Genomic DNA, 17,802 nt, shown 5'->3' on the forward strand with positions numbered 1-17,802 from the left:
TTTATGGGTACATGTTTGTGTGGGTATGTCCATATGCAGGGGTCAGAGGTAAACTTTGGTGTTGTTTCTCAGGTGCTCTCTACCTTGTTAGTTGAGACAAGGTCTCTCTGAGGACTTGGGAATCAAAACTTAGGCTATATTGGTTTGCCAGTGAGCTCCAGGGATCCTCCTGTCTCCACCTGCTCAGGGCTAGAGTACAATTGCATACCACCTTGCTTTCCTTACACTCATACTGGGTTAGTTTGCATGCTTCTTTAGGAAGCACTGTAAGATGGAGTCATCTCACTAGACCCTACAATGTGCTTTTCAAGAGAAATGTTCACACACTTTAGGATGATGGAATTAATAATAACTTGTAATGTTAAACACAAGTATAACAAAAGGCTGATCAACTGGCAATAAAATAACAAATGAGAGAAAGGGGAGGGTGTTTGTATCTACAAAATACTTTCAGGACTATGTCATTATGACCAGTCCCAACCCTGGATTTCATGAAGGAGCAGTAGGACAGTCTTCGTTTCATTTCCTGAATGACACAATTGTTCTCAAGAGAGATAGGTTTGTGAATTAGTGTAGGAATCCAACAGAAATGATTGGGTGGGTGTTTCCCTAGCACTATGAAAAGTGAAAGCAATACTGACATCATAATGGGTTGTCAATGCTTTTACAATGGTATTAGATGGGGTATGAGCAATTTTTTCTGAGATCAATCCACACATTCTCACACAAAATGGACCATTAAACAATTCCATATGCAAATAGAGAGATTTGGGATGGCTCCCCACTTTGTTCTTGTGTTTTGACAGACAGCACATGCTACAATAGACATCTGATTCAGAATTGATATAATTACTCTTTCATAAATTGCATCTCTCCTTTAAGAGGAGACTGACAGTCACTAGCAGCTTCTCAGAGAGGGACATCCCCGGAACAAAAATCAGCTCCTGAAAGCAGATGGCAGCTTTCCCTGAGAAGTGCTGTGCACATGAGGAAAATGCTACATAAACTTTCTCCTTTGGAAGCACCTAGGAATTACTTGTCTTGTAAGGCACAAAGGCATGGACAATTAAACAACAAAAAAATGTCGCTGGGTTGAGGATGAAATCAACTCAATTCCATATCCTCCCTCTCAAGTACTGGCAGTGTTTTGCAAAGTGAAGTGCACTCTGAGAAACAGGGGGTATGAATTGTTCATCTGAGACTCTTGGTACCCAGGGCTCGGAGAAGTCCAGTGTTCACTCTGCGAAGCCTATGTACCCTACCAGGCAGTGGGGGAGAGGGTAAATATTATCCATCCCTTGTGGAAAGCTCAGGGATACATTAAGTGGAAGCTGCTGTAGTCAATGTGGCATTATTTTGGTGGGGTGGCATTAGAGACTGTCCCCCACTCTCAATATGTCAGAGCACTGGCTGGTCTTGCTCATCCCCAGTGCTGTGAAATGACCTAAGAGGGCTTAGTGGTGATGGGTTTCTATTTTAATAGCTGTGTTTCACTTCCATCAGCATATTTTTAAAGAAGAAAAACTAGAACATCAAAGTTGGAGCTTCACATGTATTACTCCGTAAGGTAAAGATGAGCTAAGAAAGAAAGTGAATTTGAGTAGATATAATAAGAAATAACAAATAGTCACACAGGAAAACCTTGGAAATGGCAAGGGAACGAAGACTCAGTATTAACAGCTGAAGACTAGAAATGGTTCAGAAGGTCATTTTCTCCTCTTCCTGTTGTTTTCACCACTTATTTGCCAACATGTTTGTTATTTGTTTCTATCTATAAAACAGATATATACTCCAGACAGTTTAGAAATGTAGAAAAGTACAAATGGGAAATGTAAAAACCAAACCCCATGTTTCTCCTAAAGATAAGCACCATCAACTCTCTACTGCTCCCTTCCTTCTGTCCATAAAAAACAAGGCTAAGTGCATGGCTGCTTTGAGAGTACCATTTTTGACCTTGCAATAGCTAATGCAGACTTTAAAATGGGATGTGTTCCCCCAGACTGTTAGCTGGGATACCAGCATGGGACTGATCCAGACCCCAGAAACATGGATTTCAGTGAGGAGAACTCGGAAATCTATGGGACCTCCTGTTCAGTACTTATCACTAGCATAGATGTGGACTTTGGGAGCCCAATCCACATACAGGGATACTCCTTGAGCCAAGACAGACAGGGGTGTGCCTAGGTCCTATCCCAAAGGATATGATAGACTGTATGACCCCCCATGGAAGGCCTCACCCTCTGGGGGAGCAGAAAGGATATGTGATAGGTAGGGTTTAAGTTGTGGGGGTGGTGGTAGGGGAGGAGGGGAGGGAGAGGGACGTGGGATTGACATGTAAAACAATCTTGTTTCTAATTCAAATAAAAAAGAGGATGTGTTCTTTAACTCTTGATGCATGAAATGCATACCATCATAAGGTTCAATCAATGTTTAACTCTGTATAATTTTAAATCAACATGGAGGGGGTCCCCAAACCCAAGGCCTCAAAACTAGTGAGAGGTCAGAAGAGAGTTTCCTCAGGTTCTGCAAGTCTGAGCACAGCAAGGCCTTGGCTAATCCATTACAGGGTTTCCCTTTAACCTGTGCAGGGCTTAGTGTTGATCCAGAAGAACCAGAGCAAGGTTACTATATTCTGACTGCTCTCAGTGGGGAATGGTACAACATAGTTACCTGGAAGAGATGTCTTTGTTTGAAACTCAAATTCCTGGGCTGGCAGCAGGTTAAAACTCTCTGGGGCTATAACTGTAATATGCGTTTTAAACATGCTGTCAAGTATCACACAGAGAATAGCTCAAAATCATGTGAATATTTGCTGAGGGAATAGATAGCACCAGATGGGTGTGTATGAAATCATAGTCTCCCATAGTGTGTTCTCTGAGCCTCCATCCAGGGGGAAATGCAGGCCTATGTGGAGTAATATTGAGCAGAACCCAAGGTCCATCTCTCACTCTGATGCACTCAGAAATTCATGATGTGACTGAATTGAGCTATGATTCAACTCAAACTTGAGCAGCATTTCTGTGCCAATCATACTGGACACCCAGGCTTTGGGTCTACTAGCTCTCTTCTTAGCTGGAGATACAGTAATGTCTCATCCTGAACAATCTACCCACTTTCGGACAGAACTAACTTTGTAATAAAGTCATACTGTAGATTGTTAGCTCTTTTTTACTCTAAGGTCCATTCTCATAGGGCCTACTTACCCCAACCTAGCCACAATGAGGCCAGTCCTAGGATCCATGAGACCAGGAGCCAGTTGAAGGCTCACATGAATATTTCAGGGTCTTTGAACGTCTTATAAAACCACAATTATAATCTAGTCTTCAACAAAGTCAATCTTTCATCAGCACATGTATAAAATATTATCTTTAATGTTTTTCCATCAAAAAGTGACCCAGAAAAGTCATATTGGGTCTGCTTGACCCATAGCTCAAGGCTCAAGGAAGAGGCACCTACCTGACAGGCATTATACAGGAGTTGATGTTCAAACTTCTTGATACCAAGGATGTTCTGGAACATCTCATAGAGTTGTTCCTTGCTCAGAATCAACTCAGAAGCTGCACTGGCTGTCATCCGGGCTTGTTGCTTCCTGGGGTCCTCCTCACCACGATAGATGGCGTCAAACTTGGCCATCCAGGAGCTCAGCACCGTCTCCTTGCTGAGCCCGTCAATCTCAGGAAGGCTGCGAACCCTCTTCTCAATGTGTTTCTTGAAGACCTCCCGAGAGTCATTGGCTGAGCAACCACCACTCTGCACCATGCGGGCCACACGGTCACTCTTGAGAAACACCTGAGCAAGAGAGGGCCAAGAAAGATGGGGTCAGCCAAGAAGGGGCCAGTGCCAATGACTGTACCTTTCACATGTATCATAGAATGTACCAGTGTAGGTCATTTTCACTGACCAGGTCCTTGCTGTGTGATTTCAAACAAGTCCCTTGTATGCTTTCTTATGCCCCAATCTTTTTTTTTTTTTTTTTGTAATTAATCTTTTTATTAGTTCAAATTAGGAACAAGTTTGCTTCACATGTCAATTCCTTCTCCCTCTCCCTCTCCTCCCCCCAACCACCCCCCAACCCTCCTCCCCAACTCTCCACCTGCCCCCCCACCCCATCCACCCTCCACTCCCCAGGCAGGGTAGAGCCCTCAACAGGGGCTCCCCAAAGTCCACCACATCATCCTGGGCCGGGCCTAAGCCCTCGCCAATGTGTCCAGGCTGAGAGTGCATCCCTTCACATGGGTTGGGCTCTCAAAGTCCCTTCTTACACAAGGAAAAAATACTAACCCATCTTAAAGCAACAGTAAAATAATAGTACAGTAGCTCCCATTATGTGAAGGTTTATCCTATGACCCTCACTGAAGGCCTGAAACCACAGACGTTATCACACCTTACTTGCACTGTGTTGTTTGTTCTGCTTTGATAAAGTTTAATCTATAAGCCTGGAAAAGACTAGCACCAACTCCAGTGAGAAAACAATTATAGCAATACATTATACTAAGAGCTATTTAAAGTGTGTGAATTGCTTAGCTCTGGGATTTTTCATTTAATACCTTCAGTCTGAATAAAGCGGTGAAAGTTGAGACCACAACAGAAGGGAGAACTACTGAGCTTACCCGGTGGCCACAGGATTGAGCTCATGCCAGGTTCATAGAGAACAGAGGCTGTGCTTTGACTGGGTAGGGCTTCCTCTGCCTCTGCTGCTCAGTGGCTGTGTGAACTGTGCTAAGTGAACCCCTTCGAAACTTTAGTGCCCTGTCTATAAAATAGAGCAATAACCGACTCTATACAGGTGTTTTAATTAAATGAGTCATTTTGAAAAGAGCACTTACAACGGTGCCTGGATCCCTAAATGCCACAGGGGCTGTTATTATTGTCATTAAGTATCTAGCGTACAGTACTTAAATGTTAACCACTACATGCATCTCATTTATTCTCTAAAGGATACTTATCATAACTGGAATTAAGTATCAGGAAAATATGTGTTAATTTTCTGTGTCCTTGAGTGACATGCAATTCTACATGTATAAGGAGTGTATCCATGCTCCTCAAATTATCTCCGGTCTCTGGATAGTGCATGGTGCTCTGAAAGTGAACTAAAAATAATGTAGCTGTTAGGTTCAGTCTACTCTGGAAAGTGCACCCAACCTTTTGCCATTGTGACATGATGTTATCATATACAAATGCTCAAGAACTGTATAGTCAAGTTCCAAAAAGAAAATAAATCCCCTGAATTCATAGTTTTCAGTAAGTTTATGACTCTGTGTTGGAATGTCTTTATAGCTGTCCTCACTCACATATGATGTGTGGGCCATAAGTTGGGCATGCATGAGTGTAGATGGGGAACCAAGGCTCCACAGAGGGGTGGTGACTTGGCCATCATAACTACCACTGCCTGCTTCAAGTGTGTAGTCACAGAAACATGGTGATAAAGAGAGAGAGGAAGAGTGGGGGAGGGAGTATGTGGTGGACATGCACAGGTATGTATGAGTACCCACTCTAGTGCATACTTAGAGCCCATGCAGGATATTCAGTGTCATGAATGATCACGTTCCAAACTATTCCTTGAGACAGAGTCCCTCGTGTAACCTGGAATTAGGCTGGTAGCCAGCAGGCCCAGTATTGCTGTGGTTTCCACCATTCCTGTAGTGACTGAGGTTACAGAAGCATGCATAACTATACTCAGCTTTTGATGTGGGTTCTGAGGATTTGAAGTCAGGTTCTCATGCTTGTCCCTCAAAACTATCTCCTCAGTCTCCAGGTGGTCTTCACCTTCACTCTGCTTCCTCCTTCCTTTTGGGGCTCTTCCACAAAGCAGACGACCTTCCAGCTTTGCTGCCTGAGTCCCAGGGGGGTGCCACTCACTAGTTTTCTCTTGCTCCACTGCCCATACTTGGAAGCACACACACGGTTATGGAGTGCATTACAAGGTACTGCTGCTACTGCTTCCCAGAGAGGAAAATAACTGACACTCTGGAGCTGTGTCCTGGTCACGCCCCAGAAGGTGCAAAAAGTTCCTGCAGAGGATGCGCAAACATTCATCCCCTGCCAGCTGCCATCACCGGCACTGTAGTCTCTGAGGGCATCACCCAGGGTCTTGGTAGGGAAGGAGGCAGATTTGTGCATTATGAGAGTGCACAAATAAACTGTTAACAATGTGGCTTCCGTTTATTGCTGACTTAATGAAGTGATTTAGGAAAGAGGGCTGAGGGTTTGATTTCCCGACATGTTCTGACTGCCTGGAATCTAGAGCTCAACTATATTAGAGAGTTAATGTTTAAGTCAACTAGAGGAAATATTTCAAATACATTTCAGGTATGACCCAGACTTCATGAGCTATAGAGTTTCTAGTGGAACCTAGTCTGCTTAATGAGAATTTGTTTAACCAAACATGTTGTGAGTCCAGCTATAGGGCTTGGTCTCAAAGAATAGGGAGCTAGGGAGATAGCTCAGCCCATAAAGCACTTGGTAGGCAAGCATGAGGACTTGATTTTGACCATTCCAGCCATGTAAAAAAGCTGGGCATGGTAATTTATGACTATATTTCCAGAACTGGCAAGGTGAAGATAGGGTGAACCCTGAAGCTCACTGGCTGGTAGCCAGGCTGACCAAATGTGCATGTTCTATGTTCAATGAGAGATCATGTCTCAAGAATTAAGTTAGAGAGGTACTGAGGAAGATATCTGAGGTCTATGAGGGAAAGAGGGATGGGTAGAGGTAGAGAGGAGGGGAGGGAGAGACAGAAAGCATGTGTATATATATACAGAAGACTAGTAATGCTGTAGAAAACAGAGACATCTTTAGGAAGATAATGCAGGATTGGAAATGAGAATGCAAAACCAAGATGCTGTGTCACAAGGGCTAAATCACCCTCCCTCTCTGATTTTCCAATTTCACAACTGTATGCTGAGAAAATTGAATTATGAAGTCTTAGAACTATCCTTACAGCTACAATGTCCTCATGAACCATTTAGTTCTTTCTCTGAGTGCTTACTGGGTAGGACTCACTGTACTAGGTGCCGAGGATACAATAGTAGAAAGGCACAGACTGAGCACTCATGCAGTGCAACAGAAATCATCCTAATAATCTCATACAAAATAATCACAATCTGGAATGATCACTGACAACATAGAGCCCAGCAGACAGGGGCACCTATGTGGGAGTCTACAGTGGTCAATGAGAATTCAGCAGTCAGGGGTGTCTATGCAGGAGTTTATGGTGGTCAAGGAGAGCCCAGCAGGTAGGGTTGCCTGTGCAGGAGTCTATGGTAGTCATGAAAACCTTCCAGAGGTAAACAACTCTGAGTTGGTAAGAACAGAGAGGACATAGGTATTTCAGGCTGAAGGAATAATTCATGTAACAATGCCAAGTGTCTGAAGAAACAGGGAGAATTGGGTGTCTGCAATGGCAATGAGATGTTGGAGAGTGCTGGCATGAGATGAACAGGAAAGGCTACATATCCAGAAGCCAGGGCATAAGTCATACAGCCACTGGCCTGCATTAGGACATGGCACAGAGTAGAAGGAGACAACTGAGAGGTCCTTAGAGGGGACAGGTAAAGAGCGGTGGTGGCATAAACAAAAGGGTCTTATTCTTTGTTGTCAGCTCTAATGATCATGAGAAGTTTAGAAATATTCAACAATGGAGCCATGACCCCACCCTCACCCTGCCCTCAACTGTCCCTGCCAGTGTCCCATAAACCAAGGGTATCCCAATTAAACTCTTGCCATCACATTTATTTTCCCCAGACCATTTCCCCCTAGCTTCCACTCATCAGGATTTTATGACTATTTGGTAAATATCTTTATCTTACTCTTCATTTTTAACTCCCATGTGCGTGCGTGTGTGTGTGTGTGTGTGTGTGTGTGTGTGTGTGTGTGTGTGTGTGTGTGTGTGTGTGTGTGTGTGTGTATTCATAAGTGCTACTGTGTTCCTAAAGAGGTCAGAAGATAACCTCAGGTTTTGGTCCTTACCTTCTACCTTGTTTGAGACAAGGTCTCTTGTTCACTGCTGCCTACATGAGGCTAGCTGACACAGGAGTTTCTGGGGGGTTCTCCTTTCTCCATCTCCTGTCTTGTCCTAGAATACTGTGATTACAGTCATATGCTACTGTAGACATTTTTTCCTACATGGTCCTAAGGATCCAAACTCATATCATAACTTGCATGGGAAGTGTTTTATCAACTAAGCCATCTCAAAAACTCCTTGCTTTGGTTATAAATTGTTTTTTAGTACTTAAAATACTGTCTAGCACACAGCTGATACCTGAAACATAGTTGCTGGAGTGCAATGATGAGAACAGCACAGACTTTCGGGCATAAACCCTGCCGATTCACCAGATTACATGTGGGTGAAATAGGAAAATGGGAGTTGGCAGACATATATATGGACCTCCAAACAAGTGAGTTAGGACCCAATGGTCTTCAGAAGCCATAGCCAGGAGAAGACAGGATAGTAACAGTATATTCTGGATGTGCCTCTTCTGGTCCCTTCCTTGAACAGAGTAGTCACTCAGTATATGCTAAACCCATTGTGGTGGCTTTAGAAGTCCCTTAACTCCTTTTCACCTCATTGTCTTTCACTAATACATGGCAATGTAGCCTTCCATCTTTGATGAGGATAGAGCTAAGAGGACTCTGAAACGGAAGTAGTCTATCAGTTTAGAAGTAGATGTGATTTCAGTCCCTGCAGGAGACAAGGGTACATCAGTGTGGGAAGGAAGGCTGTGGACACTAGCCGGAAAGTAATTTCCTTGGCTTCCTGGTCTGTCAAAAGAGAAGTGCGGCCCAGGCTGGCATCAGCTTGTATGAATAACTACCTTAACTCTTTGTACTATTTATATTTGTTTTCCTTTCTTAGTGGCTGTGAAATGACACTTCAACCTCAGAAATAGTTCTATACAGGACATCCATAAACCTTTCCTGGTCCTCTGTGGTCTCCAGACAGGCCTCATGGAGAGGTGGAAGATTTGCAAATACATGATGGCATTAGCCCTGCCTTCCCAAGTGATTGCTAGGCAACCTCCAGATTGTTTTATATATGAGCACATTTATACCTAACAGATGTGCCTGTTGCAATGGGAAGTTGCATAAGCTCCCACTTTCTGGCTGGCAGACTGAGGCTAGAGAAGATCTTTTCCTCTTCCAAAAAAGTAAGTTATTCTTGACTAAGGTGATGGACTAGTAGGTATAAGAATTTGCAGCACAAGCCTGACATCCAATCCCTTGAACACATAAAACTCTATAGCAGAGGAGGCTATAGAGATGCCTTGGTGGTTAAGAGCACTGGCTGCTCTTCCCAAGGACCTGGGTTTAATTTCCAGGACCCACAGGGAAGCTCACAACTGTCTGTAACTCTAGTTTCAGGAATCCTGCATCCTCACACAGACATATATGCAGGCAAAGCATCAATGCACATAAAATAAAAACAATTATAAAAACTAATCTATAGCAGAAACAACAAGGGAGACCCTGCCTCAAAAATAATGTAAGAGGAGAGAAACAGGTTCCTGGTAAATTGTCCTCTGACTGCTACATATGCTCTGTGGCATGAGCAAACACACACACACACACACACACACACACACACACACACACACACACCCACAAAATATTTTTGTAGATGAAGAGATTAAGTCTCAAACTTATGAGACCTTTAACAATTGGGCATCCTGATAGTGCCTTCATGGCTGGCCTGAGGACCACATGGATGTGAAAAGGATGCAATGATTGGATCACACCTGAGAGGTTCTACTGTAGCCCTCAGACTTCATAGTCAAAATTCAAGTGATTAAAGGACTAAAATCTACAGCCTGTTTGTTTTTTCCTGGCAATCAGAGCCACTAGAAAGGAACAAAATAAATCTGTGTGCTCAGCACAGCCATTGGAAATCTTGGGTTCTCTCTGTGCCCCTCCCCCTTTTCCCTCAAATCTAATAATGGCTGGTTTGGGTCAGAGTGGGCTGGATGAGCAAATAGTGGATAGAGGATAGTGCTTCCCATCCCTTTTCCTTTCCACATATTGGCTCCTTACTACTGTCATATACAATTCATCCCTTAGCAAATGATGACTGACTTCTCTACTTAGTACTCTCAGAATCTTTGAGGACAAGTTCTTTAAAATGTCATGCCATTGCTATTGGTAGGTTGAAATAGGAAGAAATGGTATGGTGGGGTTGAGGATGTATGTGTGAGAGTGTACACATACACATATGCTCAGGTGTGTACTTGCAAACACAGGGGAGAGAGAGATGGAGAGGGGAAAGGAGAGAGACAGGAAGAGAGAGAAAGAGAAAGAAAATGAAAAGAGGGAAGAGAGAGAAAGAATAAAACCAAGGGGAGATAGGGCAAAGAAAGAGAATGAGAGTGGAGTTGAAAGAAGGTTTGCTTGTGGTTATTTGCTTTTCTGAGAACACAGTCACACAATTCTAACAAAATTACAATAGCAACTCCCAATTTTCCACTGGGAAATCACAATACTTTGCTTGAAACAAGCTTAACTTAAACTCAGGTTCCAGAGGTGGCCCTGGTCTTGAACCTTGAAGTCAGGTTAATTCAGCCACACCCACTGTGAAAAAGTCCCTGGGCCTTTGCTAGAGCTGTCAGCAAAGAAGTGTGTTCCCTTGTCCCTGAGGTTACTAAACTGGTGGGAAGACCTAGTTTTCCCTATATGATGGGGGATGTCCTTCTGTATATATGTTTCTCTTATTTGTTGATGAATAAAACACTGTTTGGCCAATAGCCAGTAGAGGCAGGAAGAAAAGCAGGGCTAGGAGACTAGGAGAAGGCTGGGAGACAGGCACTGTAAAGGGATGCCATGTACCAGAGGAAGGAGTAACAGGTCCATATCCTTCTCTGTTAAGCCAAGACCACTTATTATACATAGATTTATAGAAATGGGTTAATAATTAAGACAGAGCTAGCCAATAAGAAGCCCTAGCCATTGGCCAACAGTTTCATAATTAATATAACCTCTGTGTGCTTATTTGGGGCTGAGAAGTGGCTGTGGGACCTGGTGGGACAAGAAACTCCAGCAACACCTATGCACAGAGAATGCAAGACAAAGCCTGCAGAAGGATGGAGGGAGAATGCACATTATTGGCATCTCTGAATGCAACCATGGCTAAGGCTAGCCCTAACCCTGGAATTTGTTTCTTGAGAAAATCCCCTTCAGTTTAAACAAGTTTGAGTTAGCTGCAGGTCATTTGCAACACAAAGTCCTGGCAGAGGTCTAGGTTAGCAGGGGTGCACATGATCTTTGAGTAGGGTAGGGAAGAGAGTTCTTCACAGCCCAGGGAAGAAAAAGGAGGAAATGATGTGTCACCTCCTGGGAGGTATGGCAGGCACAGTACTAATCCTGATCTCTCACCTCCCTTTTAGCGGATTAGACTTTCCAGAAACTTGAATATAAGGCTCCCTAAACCCTCAGTAATGAAGACAGCAGCTGGTTCTCTAATCCCTACATTCTTTCCTGTGCTACTCAAATCCTAACAGGAAAGATTCAAGCATTCTCTATCCCTGTGTTCTTACCAGACCCATAAGGAGGTCTTCTGTATAAAACTAGCCACTATCAAGGAAAATAACAAATCACTATGGATCTCATAACTTCCAAAGACTCATTAGCATGCTGCTGCTGATTAATCTTCAAATTTAATTAATAGAAATGACACTTTCTTTTAATTTGCATCATTAGTCAAATGAGCATCCTAATTAGGATTTACAGTATACAGATTTATAAACTCCAGCAGATGAACATAAACATGAGGAGGGGCTGCCAGTCCTGACAAGCATTCACTCATTTCTCTCCCACTGGCTTTCAGAATCTAGGGACAGAGGGGATCAATTTCATTTCCAGGCAGTGTCTGTGCAAAATACTTTGTTAGATATATTCAAGCTATTCAAAGCCATACATGACTGAGATTCCAAATCTCATTTCTACAACTGAAGGCTTGTATCATTTAAAATAAAGCTACAAGATGGACGATCACTGGCAATGGTGGGTATTCCTTGTAACATTTAAAATAAAGGGTTTAGATTGGGTCATATATAAAAGTGGCCTCAACTTCTAGAATACCTCTATGCAGAAACCTCATTATGAACTCAGTACATCAAAGGAATCTATGGCACTAAACTTATTAGTAAACACTACCTAGCAAGCCAGGGAATAACATGTGGCTCACAAGAGCTCACTACAAAATTACTCCACTCTCTCCATGATAGGAGGGAAATTCTAACTAGGAAGGAAAGTGTTGCAACTTTCCAGGTTCTGTACCAAGGTACCAATTCTATTCAAAGCACATAGATGGAATTGACTGGTGGGCTGTCTGCATGCACTTAACAGTAACCTATCTAGAGAGGGAGAAAGGGAAGGAGGAAGGGAAGAGGGGGGGGAAGTGGAGAGAACACACAGGAAGTAACCCCATACGGAAATGATTGTGTTAAATTTATTTATATTTACTTCTCTGTACTTACCAGTCTGTCATGATTATTGTGCGCTAATGATGGCATGGTGCCCACATACTAGGATGTTTATGAATTAGTTTCTTAGGGTTGGGGAGTGGCCATGTTGGAGCAGCTGCAGTCAGCAATGCAGATTATGGAGTGCAACTCACTGATAGCATTGCTATAGCAAGTGCACCCCCAGAGAGGCAAAGTCCCAGGTGGGTGTCTCCAGAATGCCCTTTGCTTCTGCTGTGCCTTTTCCTGCTTGCTGCTATTGTGCTCCTACTGTATTTGTCATGGTATGATTATTATGTGAAGGAATCCCACTTTGTCTAGCATAATGTGATTGTTTCATGGGAAAACTCCACTCTTCACTGTGCAAGTTACATGCAGATCATAATGAAGATGATTTTTATAGAGGAACAATGCTTAGAGATGTGAGATTTGCCAAGGATGGAAAATGACAACTGTAATGAAAAGAAAGGCAAAGTGGATGCCTTTAGGTGGGCCCTGCCAAGGTATGCCTGTACATGAATACTTCATGTGCAATGAAGTCAGTGCAAGAGGTTTATTAGGGATGAAGAGAGTGAAAGAACGAAAGTCAGTCTTGGAGTGGGGACATGAGAGAGTTAGACAGACAGGCAGAGAACAGGGAAGAGGCAAGAGGCAAGAACGACACGATAAGCAAGAGAGGAAAGAAGAGGCAAGAGCGAGCTGTGCCTGATAGGCACTTTTAAGAGGTACACTTGTCACATGGTTGAGGGTGGAAAGGACCTGGTGACAGGTGAGGTTGTAACTGCTTCAGCATCTGAGGCAGGCTGCTGCCTTGGTGGAAACTAACAAAAATAAGAGGACATTTCATGCATTATGGACCCATGAATTCTACCAGTGGAAAAACAGGCTGATGATCAAAGAAAGCAATTATATCCCTACCCGCTAGGTTAGGCCTGTGTTCCTTGGTCATGTATCTTACAGAATCAACCACAGGTTATGGTGTGTACCTTTAAAAAACATAGTTATGGAAGGAAATTAAATGACTCTCTTGTGTGTAATGAGGAAAGAAAAATAGATGGCTAGCTAGACTAAGGTCTTTAGAGTAGAAATAAATAGGAATCCGCTATACTGAAACAGCAAGCAGCTGCGTACCAGTACAAAGGCACTGGCTGAAATATACTTGGCTTGCTTAAAACTTTGTTAAGAATCGTTGCTTTGGGTGAAGATGTTATGGTAGGAAAAATAATACAAAGGAAAATGTTTAAATACACATGAGCTTCTGAAAATAAGTGATCATAATGTGATTTCTTCCCGTGTAAAGATTTTAATTTGTTTTGCAAAATATGTAACTTGTGGTTGGGAGGTGATTTTCTGCTTGCATAGCAACTTTTGTCTTAGGTGGTATAAAAGGCTTAAGAGAAAAATAAATACAGAGAGAATTAAGCTTTGCCCCTCAGGTAAGGCTCCTGTGTGTTTAATAGTTGCCAACTCTACCTCTGTTCTATTTCTCTGACCTGTTGGAGCTGGACTCCAGCAAGGATTGTCATCTGTTCTGACAATCAGTAAGCCACCATGGGCATGGAATTACAAACCCACATGACTTTTACATGGTTCATGTTGACAGTGTACTTTATAAAGTGAAGTGCTTGGCAGTAACTTAGCAATCACATTGTAACACATACATATTAGGAAAATATTGTCCATTGGGGGTTTGTTATGGTCATATCCTGAGTAATACACACATGATAGGCAGAATATGCTTGGTGGAAGAATGCTTATAAAAGTCACAGATAATTCTTGTGGAACTAAATGTCCAGTTTGTTGAGAAAAACTCCAGAGGTTCAATGGTAAAGTGGTTCTCAGGTAAAGTTACCTGAGATGTTCACTGAAGATACACTCTCTCCTTGACAGCCTTTCTTAGGAGGCAAGAATTCTGGGAAGTGTCTGAACCTCCAGAAGAGATACTACCAGCACCATTCCAATAGAAGGAAGGAGGAAAGTGTTGCAGGGAGCTAGGAGGTGCTGCCATACATTGGAAATGGTCTAAGGCTCAGACTTAAAGTCTTGGTTCCAACATGTTAACAGCTGCATGGCATTGAGTAGTTTGTTCTTTCCAAGCCTCAGTCTATCAACAAAATGGAAAATGTTATTGGTAACTAATGATAAAAAGTGTTAGGTTCTAAGATAACATGCAACACATTGGCTATTAAAAAATCAGCTTGAAAACAACTTTTTCATATAATGTATGTTCATGTGTGTGTGTGTGCATATATGTGTGCACTGCATGTGGAGGCTAAAGAGTCTCTTGCAGAAAGGAACATAAGGCTTTAAGAGTTAGGTTGACTGACCAGCTGTGGTGGTGAAAATGAGAATGGCCCTCATAGGCTGATAGATTTTAATATTTGATCACCAGGAAGTAGTATGCCACTATTTGAAAGGATTCAGAGGTGTGGCCTTCATGGAAGAAGTATGTCACTGGGAGTGGGCTTTGAGGTTTCAAACAGCCCATTCCAAGCCCAGTCTCTCTCTCTCTCCCTCTCCCTCTCTCTCTCTCTCTCTCTCTCTCTCTCTCTCTCTCTCTCTCTCACCTTGCTACCTGCGAATCCAGATGTAGAACTCCCAGTTACATCTCTAGCACCGTGTCTGCCTGGGTGCCATCATACTTCCCACCACAATGATAATGGACTAAACCTTTGCATGCCCCTATCAAATGTTTTCTTCAATAGAGGCTGCTGTGGTCATGGTGTTCCACAGCAACAGAACACTGACTAAACCACCAGTGAACTCCAGGAATCCTCCTGTCCCTATCCCCCAACCTGGGATTACAAGCATACAACACTGAACTCAGACTTGTACGTGGAGCTAAGGGTTCTGCTCAAGTCTTCAGGCTTGTATGTCAAGCCTACTGAGTCATCTACTCAGCCCCCAACAACAGCTTTTGTTTACATCATTCCCTACAACAAAACTCCAGAGGTCCTTATCAGCTGACTGCTGAGCCCTCTACATCAGCCAAGGTGATGTGCCTTCTCTATTTTTCAGCTCAGTAGCCTGGGTGAATGCCTGTGCAGCCTTGGCTCATCCAGCAGGTTACACTTACCTCATAGTAGCTCTGGACGGCATTCATAAAGGCTTCATCAGCCACGATTTGGGTCTCCCCATTGAGGAAAGCCTGGAATCGGTCCTTGACAGTCTGCAGTTGCTGTTTGCTGATCTGTAGAGAGAGAAAGAGAACATTGAAGGCTTTATGTAAACAGGAACATGAATGTTTCATGTAAACAGGAACAAAGATAGATGCCCACCTATCAAAATGGGGACCTGCCTGATAAGTGAGCAAACTTTCTGGACCAGTATGGAACACAGTCAGCACTAAAAATAATACAAGCCATAGTTACATACATTGATTTCAAACTATGTGGGACTACTTATACCACAGAAATCAGCAAGTGCTATCAAGCAGGTATATATATTTATTCCTATATTTTTAAAAAGAGTTGGCTGTTGAAGCATTTCACAGGGAGTGATGCTTGGTTATATTCAGAAGTTGCTATTTTTTCATCCCTTCCTTTGATCTGTGCCCATGGTTATTTATAGGCATAGAGCTTGTAAGATAGAAACTGTAGAGAACTGGGTCACATCTCTTTCCAGATTCATGTTTAGGGATGCATCACTGGCTGGTGTGATCAGCCACATGGGACTATTTATACTGCATAAGTCAGCAAATACCACCAAGCAAATAAGCAGACTTGTTTACTTATTTATTTATAACTGTAAAGAAGAGCCAGCTGTCGGAACGTTGCCTAATGGACACTCCACCATGCATAGCAGCCACTTCACTGTGTGTAACGGACACTCCACCTGCAGACACTTCAGCAGTCTGAATACCTTGCAGCATGCATCCTGCAGAGGCTTTGGAAAAACTGGTGGTGTGAGTCACCCCTGAACATTATACAGTAGCACTGAGGTGCAAGGAGCAAGGTGACATATTTGGGCTGTAGGTTATGTATAATTCCCCACCCTCCCAGCTCCAGGCATCTTTATTTCCAAGGGAAACAGTCCTGTGAGAACCCTATCATATCCTCCTGTGCCTGAAAATGCCCCGTCCCTCCTTCCTTCAAACATGATCAACATGGTTATAAGAAGCACTTGAAATCCCAACTAAGATTTCCTCACACATGACTCAAAAGCGAACATTTGTCTCTACAACTCATGGTTATGGTTAAATGTGGTAGATCCATTTTGTTATCTTTTTCTTTAAGGTTTCCCTGGTGACAAGCAGTCAATTGATGTTGATTTAACTGAATGAATAAAGAGCAGGAAAGAGTCTCTCTCTGTGTAGCCTTGAAACAGCATAGTTTCTGTTGACATTATGTAAAGTTAATAAACTGCTTAAAGTTCAAGTTCCTGATTTCTAAAAACATAAACACTTAAAAAAAGTTATATTCCAACATGAAGGATGAGACACTTCTGAGGACCACTGTTCTAACAGTAAAAGAACATTCCATTAACACCATGATGCCTTGCCACCACAGCATTGTGGAAAAGCCACTTACATTCTGGTTTGACCAGAGGGCTGAAGCTTCTCTAGAATGGGGTTGGGCTTAAGTAAATGCATTTGATCTCACTACCCATTTTCTCCTTTGGAATACAGTAAGCATTCTAACTGCTCATGGCCTCATGAGGTCACAGCTCTTCAGTGACTCGAATCCCTTTTGCGTGTATTACTCAGCAAGGTGACAGGGCAACCAAAGCTAATAGTGTGTGTGTGTGTGTGTGTGTGTGTGTGTGTGTGTGTGTGTGTGTATGGCTATAGCCTTGGATAGGAAGAGCCTTATCCAGGAGACCATGAAGGTGCCAGGAACCTAGATGTTTCAGCTGTGGTAGAATGGGACATATCAAGAGAAACTATAGACCAAGGAATTTTAACAATGCCTCATACGGAAAGCCACTGCCATCTGGATTATGTAGAAGATGTGGTAAGGGCAGACACTGAAGCAATGAATGTAGATGGACCAGGGACATGCAAGGAAACCCGTTAAGGCCGGGAAACCCCAAGAGGGCCCTCAAGAAGGCTCTCACATCGAGAAAGTTCCGGTCATTCCCAATAGCAATGGAAGACAATCTCTCACAGGACGAATAGATAGTTCTTTGCCTATTGTGAAAAATGATACTGCTCTAGATGGTAGTTTGGCTAGTGATAAAGAATCAAATGTGAATGTACAAAATGAGAATTGCATATTTTGGCAAACTTCTATTAATGATAAAACACCCTCAATTGAAAGTGAAAATTAATAATAAGTTATTATTGGCTTAGTAGACACTGGGGCAGATGTGACTATTATTACCAAAAGTCTTGGCCTCAGAGATGGCCTCTTAG

At 42.9% G+C, this 17,802-nt stretch overlaps 1 protein-coding gene across 1 annotated transcript in view; it reads right to left on the bottom strand.

Annotated features, from left to right (window-relative positions):
• Cadps (calcium dependent secretion activator) overlaps positions 1–17,802 on the bottom strand; it is a 451,625-nt gene that overhangs the window by 338,811 nt on the left and 95,012 nt on the right. The window contains 2 exon segments of the mRNA XM_035452903.1: positions 3,457–3,789; positions 15,526–15,639. Coding sequence (XP_035308794.1) covers positions 3,457–3,789; positions 15,526–15,639 — 447 coding nt within the window.

This window comes from Cricetulus griseus, assembly GCF_003668045.3.
Source record: "Cricetulus griseus strain 17A/GY chromosome 1 unlocalized genomic scaffold, alternate assembly CriGri-PICRH-1.0 chr1_1, whole genome shotgun sequence".
Lineage (NCBI taxonomy): Eukaryota > Metazoa > Chordata > Mammalia > Rodentia > Cricetidae > Cricetulus > Cricetulus griseus.